This window comes from Lepisma saccharinum, chromosome 16 (assembly GCF_977018435.1).
Source record: "Lepisma saccharinum chromosome 16, izLepSacc3.1, whole genome shotgun sequence".
Lineage (NCBI taxonomy): Eukaryota > Metazoa > Arthropoda > Insecta > Zygentoma > Lepismatidae > Lepisma > Lepisma saccharinum.
Genome location: NC_139244.1, coordinates 13,955,789 through 13,977,662, shown reverse-complemented (window position 1 = coordinate 13,977,662; position 21,874 = coordinate 13,955,789). Strand labels below are relative to the sequence as shown.

General features: G+C 38.7%; 1 protein-coding gene across 3 annotated transcripts in view; it reads left to right on the top strand.

Moving 5' to 3' along the window:
* The first annotated feature begins 13,799 nt into the window (after positions 1-13,799).
* Positions 13,800-21,874, top strand: part of LOC146000264 (uncharacterized) — a 29,956-nt gene continuing 21,881 nt past the window's right edge. For 2 of the 3 annotated variants that reach the window (XM_083137727.1, XM_083137726.1), the window contains exons 1-2: positions 13,800-14,299; positions 19,273-19,416. In XM_083137727.1, coding sequence (XP_082993853.1) covers positions 13,914-14,299; positions 19,273-19,416 — 530 coding nt within the window. In that variant the 5' untranslated portion in view covers positions 13,800-13,913. The remainder of the gene's footprint in view (positions 14,300-19,272; positions 19,417-21,874) is intronic. The other variant, XM_083137728.1, reaches the window with a different exon arrangement.

Here is a 21,874-nt window from a genome sequence, read left to right as displayed (position 1 = left end):
TATAATCACAAAATTAACATTATTTCAATTCATTTATATATTTCGTATTATCACCTGAGAGCAATAGATAGAACGCAGTCAAGGTTTAATAAAAAAATATTTTCATTCGTGATACACCGCTGGTGCAACGTTCATTGCATTCAATTAGTAAACTGGGTGTGTTCAATATCAAACTATTATCTTGCCTTTCAAAGTGACAATTTTTAATCATATCCATCACAATTCTCTTTTGTTTACTTTTCCTTGAATGTTGACCCTGTACTTATTTTATAATTTAAAATAATATTTTCACTTCATGATTCTAATTATAATTAAATTATAAATTATAATTAAACGATTTGATCTGATTTTTGTTATTTTCGCTTTTCTGCCACTCTTAGTAAACGTGACGAGGAGGATGAGTGATGATATGATGAAATTGATGAAGGAACACTCACAAAGAACACCTATGTCCATGCTGAGATTAGAACCTACGAAATCCTTGGGGCCGTAACGCGCTGTGCTAACCACTCCGCCACAGAGGTCGGCTATGATTAAACGAGTACTGCATATTAACTATTTTTGGCTGAAATATTTGAAGACGGATGCCCGCTTCAAGTACGGTCTTGCACCTTTCATACATGACCTGTGTGTCGTCTCAAAAATTCGAGCTGAGGACAAGACTTGTCGCATGCGTACATACCATCCCTATTTACTTCCCAACTCTGGCCATGCGCGAGAACGGAAGTGCTCACACAGGCTCATAAAACTGGCTAAAGGGCGTGACAGAATATCCACAACCGTGACCTGTTTTCCCTTTCTGTTGCTTGTTCTGCGTGCAAAAGCACAGACGGTTACGCCATATGAAATTCAGCGTGTATATTCTCAATGCTCATTGCACGTTGTTTTCCTGTCACTTTGGTAAGAGCGACGATGAGGTATAATGATGAGTTCATGAAATTGATAACAGGACACTCAAAAGAGGACACATATGCCCAGACCAGGACTCCAAACGGAATCATTAGTAGCGCTCAGTATCCAAATATGATGGTGATGATGATAATAATAATAGTAATAATAAGAAGAACCCGTGACGCAACAGCCAGTGATGGCCAGGGCCTACCTACCGACTGCCGGCCTCACTTCCACCTGCCGAGGTGGAAGATGGATCATCCAACCGGTTACGGGGTTGACGTGTGGTCAGCACGAAGAAACCCCCATCGTTGTAGGTTTTCTATGGCAGGGTTACGCTAATCATTCGTAGCTCCCCGTCAATTTTCTCAGGATGTTGGGTGACCACCGATCCCATACATACACTGGCATATCAGGAGAAAAGTTGTTGCGTTGCTTCGAGCTTTCAGATCGAAGCGAAAGCGACAGGTTCAATTGAGATTGCTGCTTCAATCATCTGTCAGCTGCTTCAGAACGCTGCAGGCGGCTGTTCGGAAGGGCTACTGGACGTTTTTGATCATTTTAATAATCTGCAACAATAAGCGGCAGGATAAACATTAACAAAAAAATTTAAAAAAATAGATCGTAGTATTGCTTCCCTTCGGATATTCAGGATTCAGTTGTGGTCTGGTAGTGAGTGAATCGCATGCATTATCAGAGTACGGTTTTAACAGTTTGCATATTTCTGAATTTTTCTCTCTGGTTTTCCGTTTTCTCATCCAATGAAAATGAGTACAGCAAAGAAGAAACTGTCAGGGGCAGAAAATAGGAAAAAGCAGAGAGAACGGAAAAAGGCTACCTTGCATGTCTACTTTCATGACTACTTTCATGAATAATTTTATGAAACGTTCGAAATCAGGTGAGTTATTGAAATAATTGAAAAACGGCCTATTTCTAGCGAATCATTTTTGTACACTTTTCCCGAACAGTATTATAGTGAAAAAAGTTTTGCGATTCGAGTTTCGAAACTAGAGATACTGACACTTGAATTTTGGGTAACATTAGTTATGTCAGGTTTAGTGTTGTTTTTGTCTTTCCTTCTCTCCTAGCTTATTCCTTTGAAATCACAATAAAATATTGCTGCAAGAATTGGACATTTCTTGAACCAACCTTTCGTCCGTGAAGTTAAGTTATTGAGAGACAATGAGAACACATAACATTTCGCCCTGAGAAAAAAAAGTTCACCAAATCATACGTTTTGGGCCAGTATTTGAGTGAAGTAGTCTTATAGTTTAACCCATTTCTCATACTTCTGGTCGTCTTAATGATTCTAAAAGCAAGAAACAAATTCTCCTTTATCGTCCCCCAAAGAAAATCAAATATTAGGATTAGACATGTAATTATACTGTTCGGAACTCTGAAGTTCCCGATTTCTTCTTTGTGGCTTCTAGTTTTCTTTTTATGTTGGTATGTATGCTTAGGACCAAAAAAAATCTTAATTTTCAGGGTTAACACGGTAGCTAATGGGGGAGTTTTCTGAAGCTAGGACCATTCATTCCCTTATTGGCAGAGTGTTTCAGATCTGCAGCGACAGCTGTTCTTTACCCAACAGTAAATCAATCATTATAGATCATTTTTGTGCATACCAATTTCGACAGCCAGCGTAGAGAGAAGTTTCTCGAAGTTGACTTTGATGAAATCAAAAATAATTGATTGATTTGATGTTTTACGTCCACTTTATGCACAGTAAGGCTAATCGGGACTGGACCTACAGATTAAAGTGAGATCCGAATCACTTGTGCCTCCACCGGGTGAAATAAAAAATAATGACACAAGACATGACACAAGATCGTCTCGAGGAATTATTGATGATGTTTGTTGAACAAAACTTGTGCAGAAATGTTAATATTCCGCATTGCATTGATAGATTCAGATCGTACGGCTCTCGTAGGCAATTTTTGTAAACTCTACTGTTAACCTTGGTATTTTTAACATCACAAAAATTTCACATAAGTTAACTTTTGTCTTTCGGAACACATATTGAAAAAATATTGTTATACAGGGTGTTTCAGAGCGACCCAGACACTACCTTTTTCTCGAGAACGAGAGATCGTATCAAGTTGAAACAAAAAAAAAAAATGCACCATTAAGTTGGGCCCAAAGAATCCGTAGAAAGTATTTGGAACAGCCCGAAAGATACCCTTTGTGGTTTTAGTGGGGGACACATGCCCCGCTCGTGCGATTTTCAAATGGGAAGGGTATGTTTGGAATGCAGATTCGGAAAGGCGTGGAAAAAATATGATTGTCATATGAAACATTTGTCTGTACCACCTACCGTTTTCCGTGTAGAAAATGGTTTTGCAAAAACAGGAAGGTGAGCCAAATCGAGTATACCGAGCTTAGCAATTAAGATAAGTGCAGCACCATAACAGTTTCGGAAAGTGCAGGACACAAGCCTTCCAACGATATGCCACATGTTGACTGCGGGACTAAAAAAGGAAGAATTCGCGTTACCCAAAAAAGGGGTCTAAAGTTAGGGAAGCACTCGAAAATTTCAAATGGCAAGGGGGTCGAGTAATACCTCGTTTTATAGGTCACAGAAAACGTGAAAGGATGCGAACATGATTCTGTAATCCACTGACGGGTTTCAAAATGGCGACCAAAACAATTCCGACCCCTGAAGTTGGTGTTCCAAAGTGAGGAATTTCGTACGTAAATAGCAAAACACAAACACTGGACAGAGTACATAAGATCCTGTACAAAGAATGCCAGCGGAACAGCTGTTTATTCGTGACAAATTTTCTAAATGGTTACTGGTTCGCTACCATTTTCAGACCATGCAACCCGTGCAACGTCCCTCTAGTGCACTTCTTAAAATGTTATTTACCACGGCTACAGATATCTTAATCTCAGGGGATAGGTTCTTTATTCGAGAATTCCAAATAAGAAAGCGTTTTATAGCCAAGAGGATATAGTTAAATGCGGATCTATATTCTGAAAACTTTACACAATACAGAGAAAATATATAACGAAGCTTGTATATACATTGAAATATATATATATGCTGATTCCAAATTTACGTCGGTTATATTCTTCTTATATATATATATATATGTGTGTGTAATTGAAATTAAATCTTCTTCTTCTTTTCTTCCTTCTACTTTGGGAAAAGGCTTCTTCTTCTTTTCTATCGTTGATTAGTGAAAAGGCTTCTTCTTATTTTCTATCGTTGATTAGTGAAAAGGCTTCTTCTGCTTTTTTATCTTTGATTAAGGAAAATGCTTCTTCTTCTTTTCTATCGTTGATTAGTGAAAAGGTTTCTTTTTGTTTTCTTCCTTCTATTTTGGGAAAAGGCTTTTTCTTCTTTTTTATCTTTGATTAAGGAAAATGCTTCTTCTTCTTTTCCATCGTTGATTAGTGAAAAGGCTTCTTCTTGTTTTCTTCCTTCTATTTTGGGAAAAGGCTTCTTCTTCTTTTCCTCCTATTTTGGAAAAGGCTTCTTCTTGTTTTCTTTCTTCTAATTTATTTTCTTTCCTTTAAAGCATAATCTTATTAATGACATATATGCGGTCGCTTTCCCCGCTTCTTTGGCAAACGATACAAGCTATACTTATAGAAAGAGTAGAGTCGACTAAACTGACAGTAGCGCCACCTCCTATGTAACGACCAAAAGGGGAATAGCCCAGGATCGCTAACAGCAAGCGCTGCCTATGGCCCAGTGCGTCTAATAAGAAGCGCAACCGTAAGTGCTTCGGGGCATCTAATTGAACACAGCGCCACCAAGGGACGGACAAATACAAAAGCTGACGATGTTCTCCTCGTCAGAAGATCAAAAAGGAGAGAGATACAAATTCTGAATTCATTTGCTCACTTATTAACTTTCCTAATTGTTTCATATATGAGCATATTCTTAATTATCTTAATTTGCTATTAACAACATTTTATTCACTTCTATAATTTTTATACTCTTCCTTTATATATTTTTCATTTACTATAATATATATAATCGCTCTTCTCCGCTCCTAGTCTCTATAATGAACTCTGCTCTTCTTTATATGGCGTGCTGCCATCTATCGTCGCTTTCGGGAAACATTTCTTCCTTGTGTTTTTCATTGTGTCGTCGGAACTGGCACGTGACACCCGTCACATGTAACGTCAGTGTACTGTACGTCCGGGTGAGAGGTTTGCGGTTTCGTAGTAGTACATGCCTCTGTGAGTGTACAACATGCAGTAAGTAGAACTTCAAGTCCATTGTGTACGAGTAGGAATAAGCATAAGCCCACGTGTTGGGTAGGCTGCAGTACACATTACAGCATGCTGGCCCAGTCGACAAATTACAAAGTACGTCAATTGCCGGTGCGTCCAGTTCCATTTGACTGCACGTACGCTGTTCCCACTGTCCGGTTCAACAAAGGCAATCGGAAAGTACCACGGGTCGAGGTGTGACGAGCTCTCCTGCACAACAGTCGGTTCCAGTGTGCTTCCACTGATAACGCGAATACGCCCCTCCAATCTTGGTCTCATTCACCGTTGTCTGTTACAAGTGGTTGCATCGTCGAAGACATTGTGTGGTATCTCAGGATGTTCTACAGTGCATTCCTCTCGGGTAGTGTGCATTCCTGTACTTAATTCGCAGTGGCAAATTGTTGAATGTGAACTAATAATGCCTTTCACGAACGAAGAAGCATTTGATATGCTCATGGTGTTGGGTGAGTTCTGCTGCTGCTCGTGTGTATGCTGCAAGGTATCCTGATCGGGAACATCGTTCAAGACATGTTTTTCACACCCTTGCCGATCGTGTACGCAGAAGAGGCAATGTTCAGCCTTCTACCAGTCACAAACATGAACGCATGTCTGCTAGTGTACTTGCAGCCTTCCATCTCAATCCTCACGTGAGTATCAGGCAAGTTGCTCGTGATTCCGGTGTCAGCACAAGTACAGTGAGAAGGATTTTAAAGGATCACAGATTTCATCCGTACAACGTGTCCTTGCATCAAGACACGGAACAGATTTCCAAAGCAGGCTAGACTTTTGTATGGTCTCAAGCTCAAGTGAATGCAAATGTTCGATTCTTTGACGAAATGTTGTGGTCTGACGAGGCTAAATTTAAAAGTGATGGTCAGGTAAATCGGCACAACATGCATTACTGGGCCGCCGAAAACCCACGGTGGATGCAAGACGTTGATCATCAACGTAGATGGTCTGTGAATGTGTGGTGTGGAATCATCGACGGACGTAATTGGACCTCACTTTTTTCAAGCGAGGCTTACGGGTGTTGTGTACCGCACATTTCTTCAAGAACAATTTCCCAGTCTTCTCGAAGACGTCCCCTTACACATCAGAATACACATGTGGCTGCAACAAGATGGCTGCCCAGCACATTTTGAGCTGACAGCGAGGAATCAGGTGAATGCAATGTTTCGTGGTCGCTGGGTAGGTAGAGGCCTGTGCAAGACTTAACATGTTTAGATTATTACCTCTGGGGACGACTGAAAGAAATCGTTTACCAAAATCGCCATACAACGAGGGACGACATGATCGAGCGCATAGTTGGTGCATGCAGGCAGATTAGTGAGGCAGAAGTTATTGCAGCACAGAATGATTTCAGTGTCCGTGTGCAGAAATGCATTGAGACCGAGGGAAGACATTTCGAATATCTACTATAAGTTGGTAAGTGTGCATCACACTGGGTGCTTTACCTATTCTTCTCGTTTTCGTTGTTCATTGGTTTCTGATTACTAGAGCCCGGAAGTTTGGCAAAATGCCTCTTTTTATTTACTGCATATATTGATAACATTTTTCCGGATATACGTTTTTTATGTTGTTTCGAATGTTTTAGAAGCCTTTTCATTTTGCCTATTTTGCCTATTTGGGACCCCACTGCCTATTTTTAATTATAATGCCTTTTTCTGCCTTTTTCAATGAAATTTGACCATTTTTTTTTAAAAAAAATGTTGGCATTTATTTTTCTTCCGTTTATTACGTGAATAATTTTCGCCTTATTTAAGTAATATTGAACTCACGCATGTTTCAACATTGCTGAAGGAGAAAAGTGTGAGAAAAAAGTATTTCATGCTGAGTTAGGATATTGCCTTTCGGTTAACATTTCCTTGTGCATGATTGACTGCTGAAGTGGAGAGGTTGATTTCGAACACAAAGAAGATATTTCTGAAATCTCCCTCTCGAACCCGAAAATTTCAGGAAGTTACGCCTGAGCTTAGTTTTCCTCCGCAACCAGTCTTGACAAGATGGGGAACCTGGATATCAGCAGCTATATATTATGCTAACAACCTTGAAAAAATCAGTGAGGTGATCGATGCTCATCCAGAAAATGAAGCGGCTTCAATTCGTGAAGTGAAAAACTCCTGTGCTATTCAGAACTGAAGAATGAACTGTCGTTTATTTTTGCACATTATGGTGCATTGCCAGAGACAATTACAAAGCTAGAAAAAAGAGGTGAGACTCTTGTAGCATCCATGAAAATCTTCGAGGAATCTATGCAGCAGATGATGGAAGTGCCAGGAAAAAAGGGGTCAGCTGTTGCGGAAAAGTGCAAACGGGTAGTGAGTGCAAATAAGGACTTGAAACAATTGAAAACAATTTGTGATATTCTAAAAGATGAAAATGCTGTTACCAAAATGAGTCCAGCTACATTAGCTTGTTCTATGTATGCTCCAATAACTTCTGTCGAAGTAGAAAGATCATTTTCTATTATGAAAAACATTCTCTCTGACAGATGACTATCAATGAATGTTGAGAACTTAAAAAAAAAAACACCTTGTAGTTATGTGCAATCAAGACGGAGAAAATTGAAATGCTCTTCCCAATGTAGATTTTAACATGTGTTGCCAGAAATTATAAATAAAAGTAAGCGACTTCCAAATGTGCCATTTTTTCGGTTTATTTTGCCTTTTTTTTTATTTTTAGTGCCTATTTTCCACATTATAAATGCCTTTTTGCCTGCCTATTTTAACGAAAATAAATGCCTGAACTTCCGGGCTCTACTGATTACTCTTTCGTTTTTCTTTTCATCATTTCAGTTAGTCCTATTTCTCTTGTCAAACAATGGTTTAGCAAGCAATTGTGAGAAAAGGACCTTTTTCGTTGGCGAAGCAGCCGTTAAACACGCCAACGAATTCCTTATTGTGAGTGACAGTAAACCATTTGTTGGCAGTCCTAAGCCTGGAGAAAGTGTGAAGGGCGGACAAAGTTGGAGCTCAAACAAAGCTTACAGTAGTACCGTGTTTCAAGAGTGGACCCATTACTATAATTGTTTATACAGGATCTTATGTACTCTGTCCAGTATTTGTGTTTTGCTATTTACGTATGTAATTCCTCACTTTCGAACACCAACTTCAGGGGTCGGAATTGTTTTGGTCGCCATTTTGAAACCCGTCAGTGGATTACAAAATCATGTTCGCATCCTTTTCACGTTTTCTGTGACCTACAAAACGAGGTATTACTCGACCCCCTTGCCATTTGAAATTTTCGAGTGCTTCCCTAACTTTAGACCCCCTTTTTTGGGTCACGCGGTTTCATCCTTTTTCAGTCCCGCAGTCATCATGTGGCATATCGTTGGAGAGCTTGTGTCCTGCACTTTCCGAAACTGTTATGATGCTGCACTTATCTTAATTGCTAAGCTCGGCATACTCGATTTGGCTCACCTTCCTTTTTTTGTAAAACCATTTTCTACACGCAAAACGGTAGGTGGTACAGACAAATGTTTCATATGACAATCATATTTTTCCCCCGCTTTTCCGAATCTGCATTCCAAACATACCCTTCCTATTTGAAAATCGCACGAGCGGGGCATGTGCCCCCCACTAAAACCACAAAGGGTGGCTTTCGGGCTGTTGCAAATACTTTCTACGGATTCTTTGGGCCCAACTTAGTGGTGCATTTTTGTTTCAATTTTATACGATCTCCCGTTCTCAAGAAAAAGGTAGTATCTGTGTCGCTCTGAAACACCCTGTATAAGAGTAATAAAATAATAATTATTATTATGTCCTAGCACAATTGAGTAGACGTTTGGCATAATTTCACAGTTCAAACAGCACTTTTCACGGTTGAGTGGGGCCTCCCCGATGGCGCAGTGGTAGCGCTGTTGCCTTGTAATCAAGGGATCCCGGGTTCGATACCCGGTGGAGGCACATAGTGGTTCGGATTCCACTTTAAACTGTAGGTCCAGTCCCGATTAGCCTTACTGTGCATAAAGTGGACTTAAAACATCAATCCAATCAATCCAAATCACGGCTGAGTGGAGTTCCACTCTATAGATCGACCACAAGGGAAAAAACCTTGGGACTAAAAGTCCCCGCGCAGCTTTCCCTTCTTCCCTCCACCTCAGGCCATAAGGAAGCATGGTCCACTCTCCCCCTCCCATACTCGCGGGACGGTGCACAGGAGTCGCGGGTCTGCGCAGGTTGTTTTGCTCGTGGTTCCACTATACCTCTCCCCTCCATGTTCAAGTAAGATGAGCAGGAAACATATTTTTGAGCAGGCCGTTGCAGGTTCCATAGCAATCGTTTAGAAAGGAATTCCTCCCCAGAAATCAATAGTCCTGGCAACACTGGCGTGAGCCGTGCTTAAGGCTCCTTCCCCCCTGCCCTTTCCCACATCCGCCAGCGCGATGAGGTTCTGCGCAGGGTTTTTTTTTTTTGCTTGTGGTTCCACTTCGTGTTGTGGTGCCAATGATATATACAAAGGTAGATAGAGAGCTCCGCCTCTCCGCAACGATCGCGGGTGAAGCCACTCATGCGCGCTGCCATGTACGTCAGCAAGAGCGGAACCCTCCATTAGCAGCTATACCGTATCATGCCGAAGGCATGACTCGAATCCGGGACCCCGGGCGCCGTAGTCCGATAGCCTAATCATTTCATAAAAAGGGCCCGAGTATGTAAGAAGCTGGAAAGAGCTTCTTTCAAGCAAATGCCACCTGCGATCTTCAGCGGATGTAAAAATCCGCTGATACGAATTCTTCCGGAATCGCAGGCGTATCAATCCCTAAGATTATATGTTTATTTTATTAAGTCTCTCTGAATGCTTCACGTTGACCAGGGCATTCACTTGTTTTTCTCAGTTGTCTCAACCTCTGAGGCATGTAAACAATGCACTGTGTTGTGCCATGCAAACCTCCTGAGCATTCAGGAAACAGGTAATACTTCTGGTTATAGAGTCAGCGGTTTGCATGGTGGCAATTAAAAACACGATTCGGCATAGAGGAAGAGCTCGATGGCCTAGTGATATAGAGGTGAGACAAGCTGAGAGGGGACTGACTTTCGGATTGGAGTTGAGAAGGGAGAAGTGGTTAGGAGAGCAGTAGGTCAGAAGTGAGACGACGCTCTGGTCGACAAATTGGAGAAGCTAACAGAGGACTTCGCATATTTTATTCAGCCTAATACTTCAGATAGACAGGTAATTATCCTAACACCCAGCCATGATTCAGGTTCAACGGTTCACAAAACCCAACGAGTGACCATTGTCTTTTCTGCAGTTTAGTTCCTTAGTGTGATTTTGTACCTTTCGCATTGCCAAGCGTTAACTCGTCATGCCAATGACGAGTGCTCTCATCAGAGGATGAATGATGAGTAATTTACATCACCCATTGATTAATTGGTTAACATTCTAGGTACTCTTAAGATCCCACGAACTTTACGGTTCGTTACGCAGGAAAGATACTGCAAACACAGCTTTACGCTGAAAGCACCGTTATTGAGAGACGCGGTCTCTCAACGGCCGAAGTTCGAATTTCGTTTAAATAGCTTGAGAGAATGTTTCTCCCCCCAGTCGGTATCTGAAATCTATCGCGTGCACAGTCGGTGCCTCAGAATTATACAAACAGTTGAACTAAGAAAGTTATGGCGTGAATAGTTGTTACCTCCGATTACCGAACGTTACAAAAGGAGTTACAGCAAGGAGTAGTACGCTATCGGAAAGGAGTTTTATTTCAGGAGAGTTTCATCAACGAACCAGTGAGTCGATCGTCACTTCGAGATCTACAGGTAACGAACGTTCCTCTATCCTTGTCTTTCATTCTCTCACACCCCTGCCAGACCAGTCAATTGTAGTGTTTAAAGTTAATCGTGAGTGTAGTTCTTATTTCACGGGGTTAGCCCCCTTGCTTGGTTAAGTGTAGACGTAGCTCTTCAGAGTTATACCCCCTCTTACGATACACCTCTCGCAGCCAAATAACTTCGAATATCAGGCTTCTCATAGCCTATCTACGATCCCTTAATACAAACAATCGAGACTTTGTACGATACTTACGAATATTAATTTCGAGGGTTTTTTTTTACAAGTTTTGTGTTGGGAAGAATATTGTAACGATGGAAAATGAATTTGTAACACATTTTGAGTTACTTCTATGCAATAAAATTCATTCACTGCTATCAAATTAATGGAAAGTCAGGCAAAAATAATTCGCGTACCATGTAAAGTGTATTTTTCTTTTACAGAAAGTTATCGGGAAGATTATAATTAGTAGACTAAACGAACCATTGCTTTAATGTAAAAATAAACAAGGACGTATTTAAGGTCGTCCAGGGGGTCCGGACCCCCCCCCCGTAAGACTTGGCAAGTACTAAAAATAATGAAAATGTGCTTGTTTACCACTTGTTTTATTTATTTCCACCGAACTTACTGGAAGGCAAGGTTTATATTGCGATCATACGGCTTTGTATTTCAGTGCCAAAGAAGATTTATCCACACTAGCCTATTATTTATAATAATGTGCATAAGATATTATACACGAACTTTACTTTTCGTTAAGTGATTCTAACATAGTTTTCTTGCTTTTCAATAAATATTCCATTCTTTATTTTTTGTTCCTTGCCAGAAAAGTTGTTTTAACATAAATATCGTCGATCTTAACTATGCGCAAGCTAGATAATGAATACAACCTGTTATATCTCTATTCTTAAATCTATTATTTTTATCTATTCATGTAATAGTAACAATACAATATTAATTTATTTACACATAATTATGAATAAACCTATAAATTATATTAAGGTATAATTTTAAACATTATTGTTATTATTTGGTTCCTCAGCTTCTGAAATATATTTCTGAACACGTGCCTGAACATAAAATATTCCATTCAGTTCGCTTAATTTATTAGTAAATAATTATAGAAACGTTTGTAATGTTAACAGGTTTTGTACATCTGAAATTCTTTGAATCGCACAAAACCCATGTTAATTGGTCATTTTCGAAAGAAAATAACCTCCCTTGCCTTTTTAAAGAAGTTTTAACGGACAATTAGAGGGTTTTTTCAAACTGCGCAGCAGCTTTGAAAAATGTTGCCACATTTATTCCTCTAAAAAATAAATAATTATGTACCTAAGTTGCATTTTGTTTGACAAGTTAACCGACTAATCCAGGGGCTATTAAACTGCGTAGCAGTTAGTTACAAAAGAAATTTGTCGCCATGAAAAAATGCCATGCCATGAATTAAAAAGAAATACTTGTCTTCCTTGCCTTTTTCTATAAGAAGTTTTCAAACAGTGTTCATTCAGGCTACACACAAATAAAACTTCGATCTCAAGCGTATGGTGTTGGGAAATATTAATACCTCCATAACATAAAGATATATTATTATTATTATATACGTGGTTTGTCCCCAGAAGCCGTAACTTCATATAAATATTTGGTGGGGGGGGGGGGTCAAGATTGACAATATTTTTTTACGCATAATGTATATACTACTTCAGAAATTGAGGGGGCAGAAAGTCAGCGCCTATTCTTGTTCCGTATGCAAATATGTAGAGCGAAACACGAACTGGTTTCCTTTAACGCATTCTCACATTTCTAGTAACATATATATAAAATAGTTACGTTTTTCACAGTAGAAATGTAGGTACACAATTGATAAATACATATCTTTGAAAGGAAACATCCGGCCCTGGCTTTTCCAGGGTTATGCAGTGATATGCAATGCAAGAAATAACCATTATTACGGCTACCGCGCATACAGCAAACGGGTTCTTGCCGTACACGGGCCGATCTTATTCATTGTGTGGTGCGCACTGGTTCTGCGACAGTGGACAATTTGTAATAAATATACCATTGTTGCCATTGCTAGTTGTCCTACATTGGACAGGACACAAATGAATAGGTTATATATTTTTTGTTAATTCGCCCCATACTAAATTGATGTGTATCCACTATCCAGTGAGATGACTATAAACAAAATTATTTGTTGGCCGAGTCTGCTGCCACGCACGTGTCAGCAGTAAGAATAAGGGTCAAATTTGCTCCTGCCACGTAATTCGTCTGCTAAGAGGATGTTACAACTCTTAAGAACAGATGAAGACGAGAGAAATGCAAGTTTATGATTAGTGGGAATGAATGTACAGGTTATTTAGAACCTTTTTCTTTACAAAGCATTTAGCGATATTAATTTAATGCTAACGGAACCTAACCTAACTACGAGAGCATTTAGGATTATTATTAAATTAGAAGAATGCTAAGGGACCTAATCTTAAAACATTTTTGTGAAAGTAATCGCTACAACTTCACAGTATGTGTTACAGACGTAATTGCATACATAGCATGATGAAATCACGATAAAATAAAGACCGAGTCTGCTGCCACGCGCATCTCTTTTGAGGTTCCAGCAGAAAAAGAACGTGGCAGCAGACACTGCCTTCGGCTGTGGACAATTAGCTATATCCAAAAACTGTAATGTTGATGTGGGACTCACTTATCGCACAACACTTTAGCATCGTTATGTACTGACGTCACGGAAGAAGGCTCTTTAATTTTAGGATACATGCCTACATTGTAAGGCTAGGCTAGCTAGGTTTAGTTCTCTTAGCGTAAATAATAATTTTTAATTGTATTTATGCTAATGAAACCTAACCTAACAGGCCTAACCGAACCTCGTACGCATTCATCGTCTGACGTCAGAACACAAGTTTGCAGAAATGAAGTGCGAACGGGCAGACCCTGTAGATGTTTGTTTTGCTGATGGTTTGGGTTGTGGTTCGTGTATGGGAGGGTAATCGAACGTAGTTACGTAGTTCTGTGCCAAATAATTAAAAATGGGGGAAGGGAAGATATTAGACTTAGATCTTGTTGTTAAGGAGTCGTCCGATGTATCTCAGTCCTGGAAAATATTGCATCTCTTTTTTTATGCAGTTGTAATTGTAAGTGGAATCGGTACAGGAATTGTACTTGGCACAGTTTATGATCAATTTGGTGACAATTGTTTCCTGTATAGCAGTCTCATATATAAAAATACAAACCGGGAAGATACTAGTGGAAATGGTAGTGACGTTCACATATACTATGAACTTGACGCACTGTACTGGGGCAAGTACGGTACATGTCAATTTTGCCAATTTGCACCTGTAACAGCAGCAATTTTTGCTAGTTTTTTCAGCGCATTTTTCTTAATGTGTGCTAGAGGTGGCTATACGTCCCATGGGTGAGTGAATAGTTGTTTTATCATTTGCACTGCGGGGGCTGTTGACCCGCTGTACCCCCTCGAGGATTACATCGATTTTTTTTTAATCGACAGATTTCAATGCTTTACGTGATATAAAAGTGGTTCTAGCGTTAGGCAAGCACAAATAAGAGAGATATTTGATCCCAAAGTATGGCCCATGTTCAAACTTGCAATTTCGGAGCTCTTTCGTGGCTTTTTATTAGTAAAAACCAGGCCCGTAGCTAGTTGATCAAGGGGGGGGGGGGGCTTTGTAAACCAACTCCATTTTTCAAAAGTTTAACAGTATTAAATGAAAGTAAATTATGTGCATGTGTGTTGGGGGGGGGGGGGGAGTGGTGTTAATTGATATGAAACATAAGAATTTAGAAATATCAAACAAATATGCAGTGTTTTTGGAACGACTGAAGATGACCGGACCCCTCTCCGATTTTCTTCATATTTGGCATACTCACTAATTGAGGCCTCCTAATCACGAATTTGAAGTTAAAAGTTGTCGACACCCAATTTTAACTATGTTTGCCTAACCTAACTGAAACTAACCTAACTACACGTCAATGGTTGGTGGGGCTAGCGCCAATGGTTCGTGGGGCTAGCATCAATGGTTCGTAATTATTTTGCAATTTCTAGATCCTGATACTACCATGACATGAAATTTTAACTATGTTTGCCTAACCGAAACTAACCTAACCACACGTCAATGGTTCGTGGGACTAGCATCAATGGTTCGCAATTATTTTGCAATTTCTAGACGTTTCCGACAAATTTTAACTTCAGATTGTTCATTAGCAGGCCTCAATTAGTAAGTATACCAAATATGAAGAAAATCGGAGAGGGGTCCGGTCATCTTCAGTCATACCATTTTGTTTTTTTCATCTTCTAAAACATATCTTAAAGTGTTAATTGACTGCTACTGGCATCACCCTTACTACACATTCCATACCACTTTTGACGATACAGATATTTATATCATACAAAAGTAAACAATATCCAATCATAGTGCCTTCCCCATTCCACCCCAGCCGAAGCAATAGAACTCCCTTTCGTTCCCAAAAATTGGGAGCTGTTAACCTTTGACGCAGATGGAGAACGAAAGTAGATGATGACATCAAAGTTACAGATTTCTGTTTAACCTTCTAGCGGGCGCGTTCATAATCGTGACACCAGCGGGCACGTGACGCATTTTTTACGTCATTTAGTATCATTCATTATGAGCAAGGATTTTTATAATATAAACTTAAATTTTTTGGGGTCTACATTTATTTATATCATATCTGAGGTTAATATAAATGAAACATATTTAAATACAAGTTAGAATGCTGAAACAAATAAAAAAATACAGCACGTAACTTAGCCCCGGCGCCTACCCAGCGTCGAATAACATGGGTACCTGGGGGAAACCCTGGGGGGTAAAGGCAGTCAGGGGCGTGATGCTGATCACATCACCCCCACTCACGACCGGATCAAGAAAGTGTGGGGCGTTACCCCCACACCCCCTATACGCCTTCATGGCGTGGTGCTATGCACAGGGGAACACTTTACCTTTTTTACGTAACTTATTACATATTTATAGCGCACCACGCTTTTCATCAGCAGGCGCGTGTCGTACTTTTTACAACAGATATTCCTGCTGAAAACCTAAATGTTACAAGTATTTTTTATTTTTTTTTTCAGCATTCTAACTTGTATTTCAACATGTTTAATTTATATTAACCTCAGATATGATATAAATAAATTTAGACCCCAAAAAATTACGTTTATATTATAAAAATCCTTGCTCATAATGAATGATACTAAATGATTCACTGTCATATTAATTGACTTCTATATATTCGTCACTTAAGTCACTATCACTGTCCAAGTCATGTGATCCCTCTTCATCAGAAGAAACTTGAAGGATACGCTGAATTTCGTTCACGTCTACGTTTTGTCGACTCATTTTCAACAATGACCGGACGAAAAAATTACAGAACAGGAGCAGGCGCGAAGCGCAAACTTTACGACACGGTGTTCTGATCTGAAATAAACAACAATTGACAGAGTATAACATATGGATTAGTAACAATGACTGCTTATATGCAACACAAAATACCTCTTTGAGGAATACATAAAAAGCATAGGTCGACGAATTCAAAGGAAACACAATTAAATTAAAGAAAATTACTTTTGGCGTAAATTTTGCGCAGGCGCGCCCGCTCGAAGGTTAAACAAGAGGTCACAATAGGGGCAGGGAAGGTAGATAAAAAAAAACTCTCCTATGAAAGACTTTCTAAAGTTTAGATAATCTTCTAAACACTTTCTGCTACTTAGACTTCGACTCATAAATAAGATGAACAAATGTAATAGCTGCTGTTCATGTTCTATAAATTTATCTTTCAAGTTGTGAGCAAAATACATAATATTTGCTGTCTACCTTTCCACTCTTCACTGCAAGCAAATTATACAAAATAGTTTTCCTGGCCCGTGTGTGGCTACGGACCTGGTAAAATTTGTTTATATGCACACTAAAGTAGCGAAAGAACATGTCGCAAAATAACTACAGTAAAACCTCGTTAATCCGGACTAATGGGGGGCATAACTGAAATAACCTAATAGAACAGTAGAAAGTACATTAAATCTCTGTTTATAGCAACAAAACACATTTATTATGGTGTATTTAAAGGACATAGGCCTAAATACACTATACAGTACAGTAAAATGTAAAGCAATACTGTACATACAATGCATTGTTGACTTCTAGCCACATTTAAAACCTTGCATTCTGCTTTTTGTTTTCCTTTTGCCTGTCCGAATTAAGCATAGTTCAGCTTATTGGGGTCCGGATTAGTGAGGTTTGACTGTATCAGTACCAAATCTAGCAATCCTAACCTAACTACATAAAATTATAGCTGCTGTTGTGGAAAGTCGTTTTGGGTGCTATATTCGCTAATGTGAAGCCTTCTGACCATTCTGCTACAAAATAAAGTAACGTGCTAAGTAACAGATGTACTTTACTTCACAATAACACATTTCCATGAGCAGAAGTCAACTGAAAGCGTTCATAAACAACAAGATCTTCATAAATCATGAAAAATATTTTACTTTCTCCAGGGGGTACAGAAGGTCAAGGGTACGGCACTGCATGTACTCTAAACTGGGTTTGTCAATGCTTTATTGTGCTGTGTTGCCATATTAGAACAAATTGCAAGATTCCACCAAGCAAGTACTCTATTATCCCTGGCCCAGTCTTCACACCAAGTAGTAAATTGTTTTGCTATCAAGTCAATCATTATTTTTTAAGTTCAAGGCAAATTGATTCCACTTCCTTAATGTTTCAACTCAGGCAACAGGTACTGCTCTCTAAATAGAAACTGATAGAAAACGTGTATGCTAAAGTAGCTAAAAATGGTAAAATGTAGAATTTGTATGACAATTGAAGGGTGATTGTGATTACAATTCGTGGAAAATGGAGCATTTGAATTACGCCCTGCATCCATAGAAGGTGGTAGAAAAACAACAAATGTATTTTGTACTGCTGTGTAATTTCTGTATTTATGATAGTTCTCATATGGAAGACTAGATACATACATAATGAGGATGATTACAATGTTTATTTCACAAAAAATAATAATTTTTACTGAATTGCTACCAGAAAATTGAAACTAAGTAATCCTATGTAGTTATCATTTTAGCTTCAAGCATCCCAGACATTTATACACTATTCCAGTATCATTGAGAAGCATGCTATAACAAAAGTATGGTAACATTCTTCTGAACAACCAATGAGTGCTATAGCATTAGATTGTGCTTCCCGAAAAATCTTAAGAAACCAGTATTTTTCCTCATCACTGACAAATTTTGTATGTTCCTGCTTTTTCTTTTCTGGTTTCAAATCAACTTTTTCCACTCCTGGAAGAACTTATTCCTCTATATCTATCAATGCCATGGACTTCCACAAAGCTTAAGCTTTGCTGGAATTTTGTTGCCGCTTGATACACTCTTTATTAAAACACTTCCGTTTCTATTTTTATTGTTCTTCTTTTCCATATATAATTCACTTTCACTGCTTTTATGGTCATCAGAAGGGTTACATTTGTTTCCATCAGGTAATCCACCTGATAGATTGTACCATGCATCTGGTAACATGGCTGCCATTTTAACTGATTACGCCTGTCCTGTTATTGTAACCACTGAGGTGGAATTCCTCTCTCATGGCACTTATTGTGAGTACTGACATAATATTTTGGTGACTGATAGATTCACCCCCAGAGAAGGTATAGAGTTGTTTTACGGACAAAGGTCATAACTCGTTTTCGCAGCTGACCTCTCAGTTCCATGTCAACTGGTGAAAGTTGAAATGTTAAAGTGCAGCTTTTAGTTTAACGAAGAGATATAGACAATGTGTAAATGTTCATTCTTAACTGAAAGAAACTTAGTTCTCCTTAAAGCTTCGTATAACCACTTTTTATAGATGTAAAATAATATATGGTTCATTTAAGTAGTTTTTGCAGTCAGTTGTGACCTGACCAGAGATGTTCAGCCTCCGGAGGCCGGGCCTCAGCCTCGGCCTCCATTTTCCTAAGAAGAAACAAGGACACAAACTATATATATTCCTTAGAAGTGTAGAGTGACTAATCATGTAAGGTTGTGTGTGTGTTATCTTGGCTTGAGGAAGTTCTGAGAAACCAGGACGAAACATCACATGAAAAATAAAATCCACTTAAAATAATCTTATTTGATTTTGCATCCATAAAAGAAACTATTTATGTTACCAATACTCAGGGCAGAAAGTAGACAGAACAGCTTAAGTGTTTTTAAATATGTATATTAAGTTATTTTGTGTTCTGGACTTAGTTTGTGACACATCCATGCATGATTGAATATTTGGCAGGCTAAAGATGCTCATTTGACTTGTATTTTATTATTATTATTATTATAAAGTTACAAACATTAATGAGTTTTTTTTTAAATTTCAGATTACCAGATGCATGGAGAATAGTTTGTCCCTCAGTAATATTTAACATTATCAGCTTCCTTGTCATTGTGTCAGCGGCTTCCGTATTTTCCCTTGGGCTGAAACATATGTGCAGCACTTTAAATGATGATTCTAATGTATCAGAGTAAGTCTTTATCAGAGCAAGTTTGGTGCTGAGGAAGCAGTATACATTTCTGTTTATTTTGGTAATTTATACCACCTTTCTACAACTCTAGGTTAGTCTGTGTAGATTTTTATACCACGTACAAATAATTGAAAATTTAGTCCAAGTTCCAATTGTTTAATTCTTGATTTCAACATGGTACACAAGCATTTTTTAATGGTTCGATTATGTCTGTTAACACCACTCAGAGTTTTAGCGATTACATATTGCATTTTTGCCTGAAAGTGTTTTCTCACTTCTGTTTACTCCTACGCAACCAGCCATTTGTTTACTGTTGACCTGCTTACGGATTGCTGCTGCTGCCGTCTGTGGTGCAAAGGGTTTTTGAAGTTAGGTGGGTCAGGTTTAGCGCCCTTAGTATTCAAATAATGTCTTCAAATTATTTCGTAGTTAGGTTGGATGGGTTTTGCGTAGAGCTCTTAGCATTACAATAATTTCCCTAAGTGCTTTCAACATCTCATTATGTTAGTGCTGGTCTCAAGCACGACGCCCCTTTGAGCCTCATGGTGGCAGTAGTCTGTGGAATGCTTTGTCAATGGGAAGCAGGGATATTTGTGTAAGGTACCTTCTGCATCAAATCCGGGAACTTTTCTAACATTGGAAGCGGCCCCGGTGCCCACCCAGCGTCGAATGATATGGGTACCTGGGGGAAACACCCGGTGGGGTAAAGGCGGTCAGGGGCTTGATGCTAATCACATCACACCCACTCATGACTGGATCAGTAAAGTGTGGGGCGTTACCCCCACACCCCCTATATGCCTTCATGGCGTGGTGCTGAGCACAGGGGAGCACTTTACCTTTTTTTTTTTTTTACCTTCTACATCTTCTTTTTGCTGATAAATAGGACTTTTTGGAAATGCAAACAGTGCTAATTACTTTCACCAAGGTTCAAGTTTACTGTATCAACCATTTCTTTTTCCTATGAGAAAAAAAATTATTAAACATTCTGAACCGACACTGAATATTTTTATGAATAGTAATAATTTCACCAATAGTATAGTTCAGGTTTAATAATGACACTACAATGTGCTTATTTAGATGGGCCAGTCCTTTCTTTTTAATCCCTATCATGGCCTTTTTCCTGACTAGTTGCGATGCAAGAATTTTCCCTCCCCCTTTTTTTCTACATTCAGGCATGTTCTTTGTACTAAGAATCACTGCTGATGCATATCTAGAAATATAGGGAAATTAAAGTGGCAGAGTTGTCTGTGAACCCAGATGTCCAAAATTTTAATTAAGGCTGAGCCGATGCTGATTCTCGAGCCGATTCCCACAGATACTGATACTTGAAAATTGTTCAAAATATTGGTTAATATTTGTGTGTAAGTATTTCACTGTAATTATATCCATCAATTTACCAACTCTTTTGATGTAAAATAATGAAGAATTACATATTATTATTAAGTGCATATTATGTTGTAACACAATTAAGTTTTTTCACATAAAACTGGTGGAAAATTAAAAGAAACTTCAAATTTTGCAATTGTCGCGAGGCATTTTTGTGGAGTCCATGAAAGACTAAAATGCTGGAAAAGTATCGGCTGGAATTGGTAAATAAATTCCCACTGATACCAATACATCGGCATCAGTATCGGCTCAGCCCTGTTTTAATCCTTTCTAAAGTGTGTAATCTTTAGTTTGTTTCCTTATCAATTTTAATAATTCATCTCATCATCAATGCAGTTGACCTATAGAGGTATAAAGGTTATGGAAAATTGGCCAAAATACAAGAAATGTTGATCCTCTAGGTATGAGTTCCAATAAAAATTTGTGTTAAAAATCATGTCATTAGATCAGTTTTAGATGCATGCATAGATTAATTCCAAACTTCACTATTTCACTTGTAAAATTCATGCACCATCGCTTTAATAAAAAGAAAAGTGTGTATATTCTGCAATAGTTGTAAATATTGGATTAAAACTGTACCTTTCTGTGTATATACAAGGCAAATCTGTAACTTTGCAAAAGGTTAATATTTTAATATTAAAATGAATAATAATAAATTTTACAACTTTCGACATCACTGGGGAACCGGGGGGGGGGGTTGAGTTTAGGAGTCTCAGGGGAAAATGACTCACTTTTGTATCTCTTTTGGTTAACCCTAAAGGCAAGGATGATTAAAGATGAAAGATATGATAGAACAAGCAATCAAGCAATGCAGCTGTCTGGAACTCTAACTCAGATCCTTCATATGTCAAACCTTCAATGTGCAAAGCCATCAAGGCAGCCAGTATATTTATTTCATTTTTAAAAAATATTATCTGTATGATCAGTTCACCAGTTCCTACCTGAAGAAGTAGAAAAGAGATGTATAATAATCAGATTGCAAATTACACACAACTGCAAACAGAAGATTGTTATTTTGTTTTTCCGAAGTTTGTTTTAAGTCCATTTTTGCTCAGATAGACTGGTTGGGACT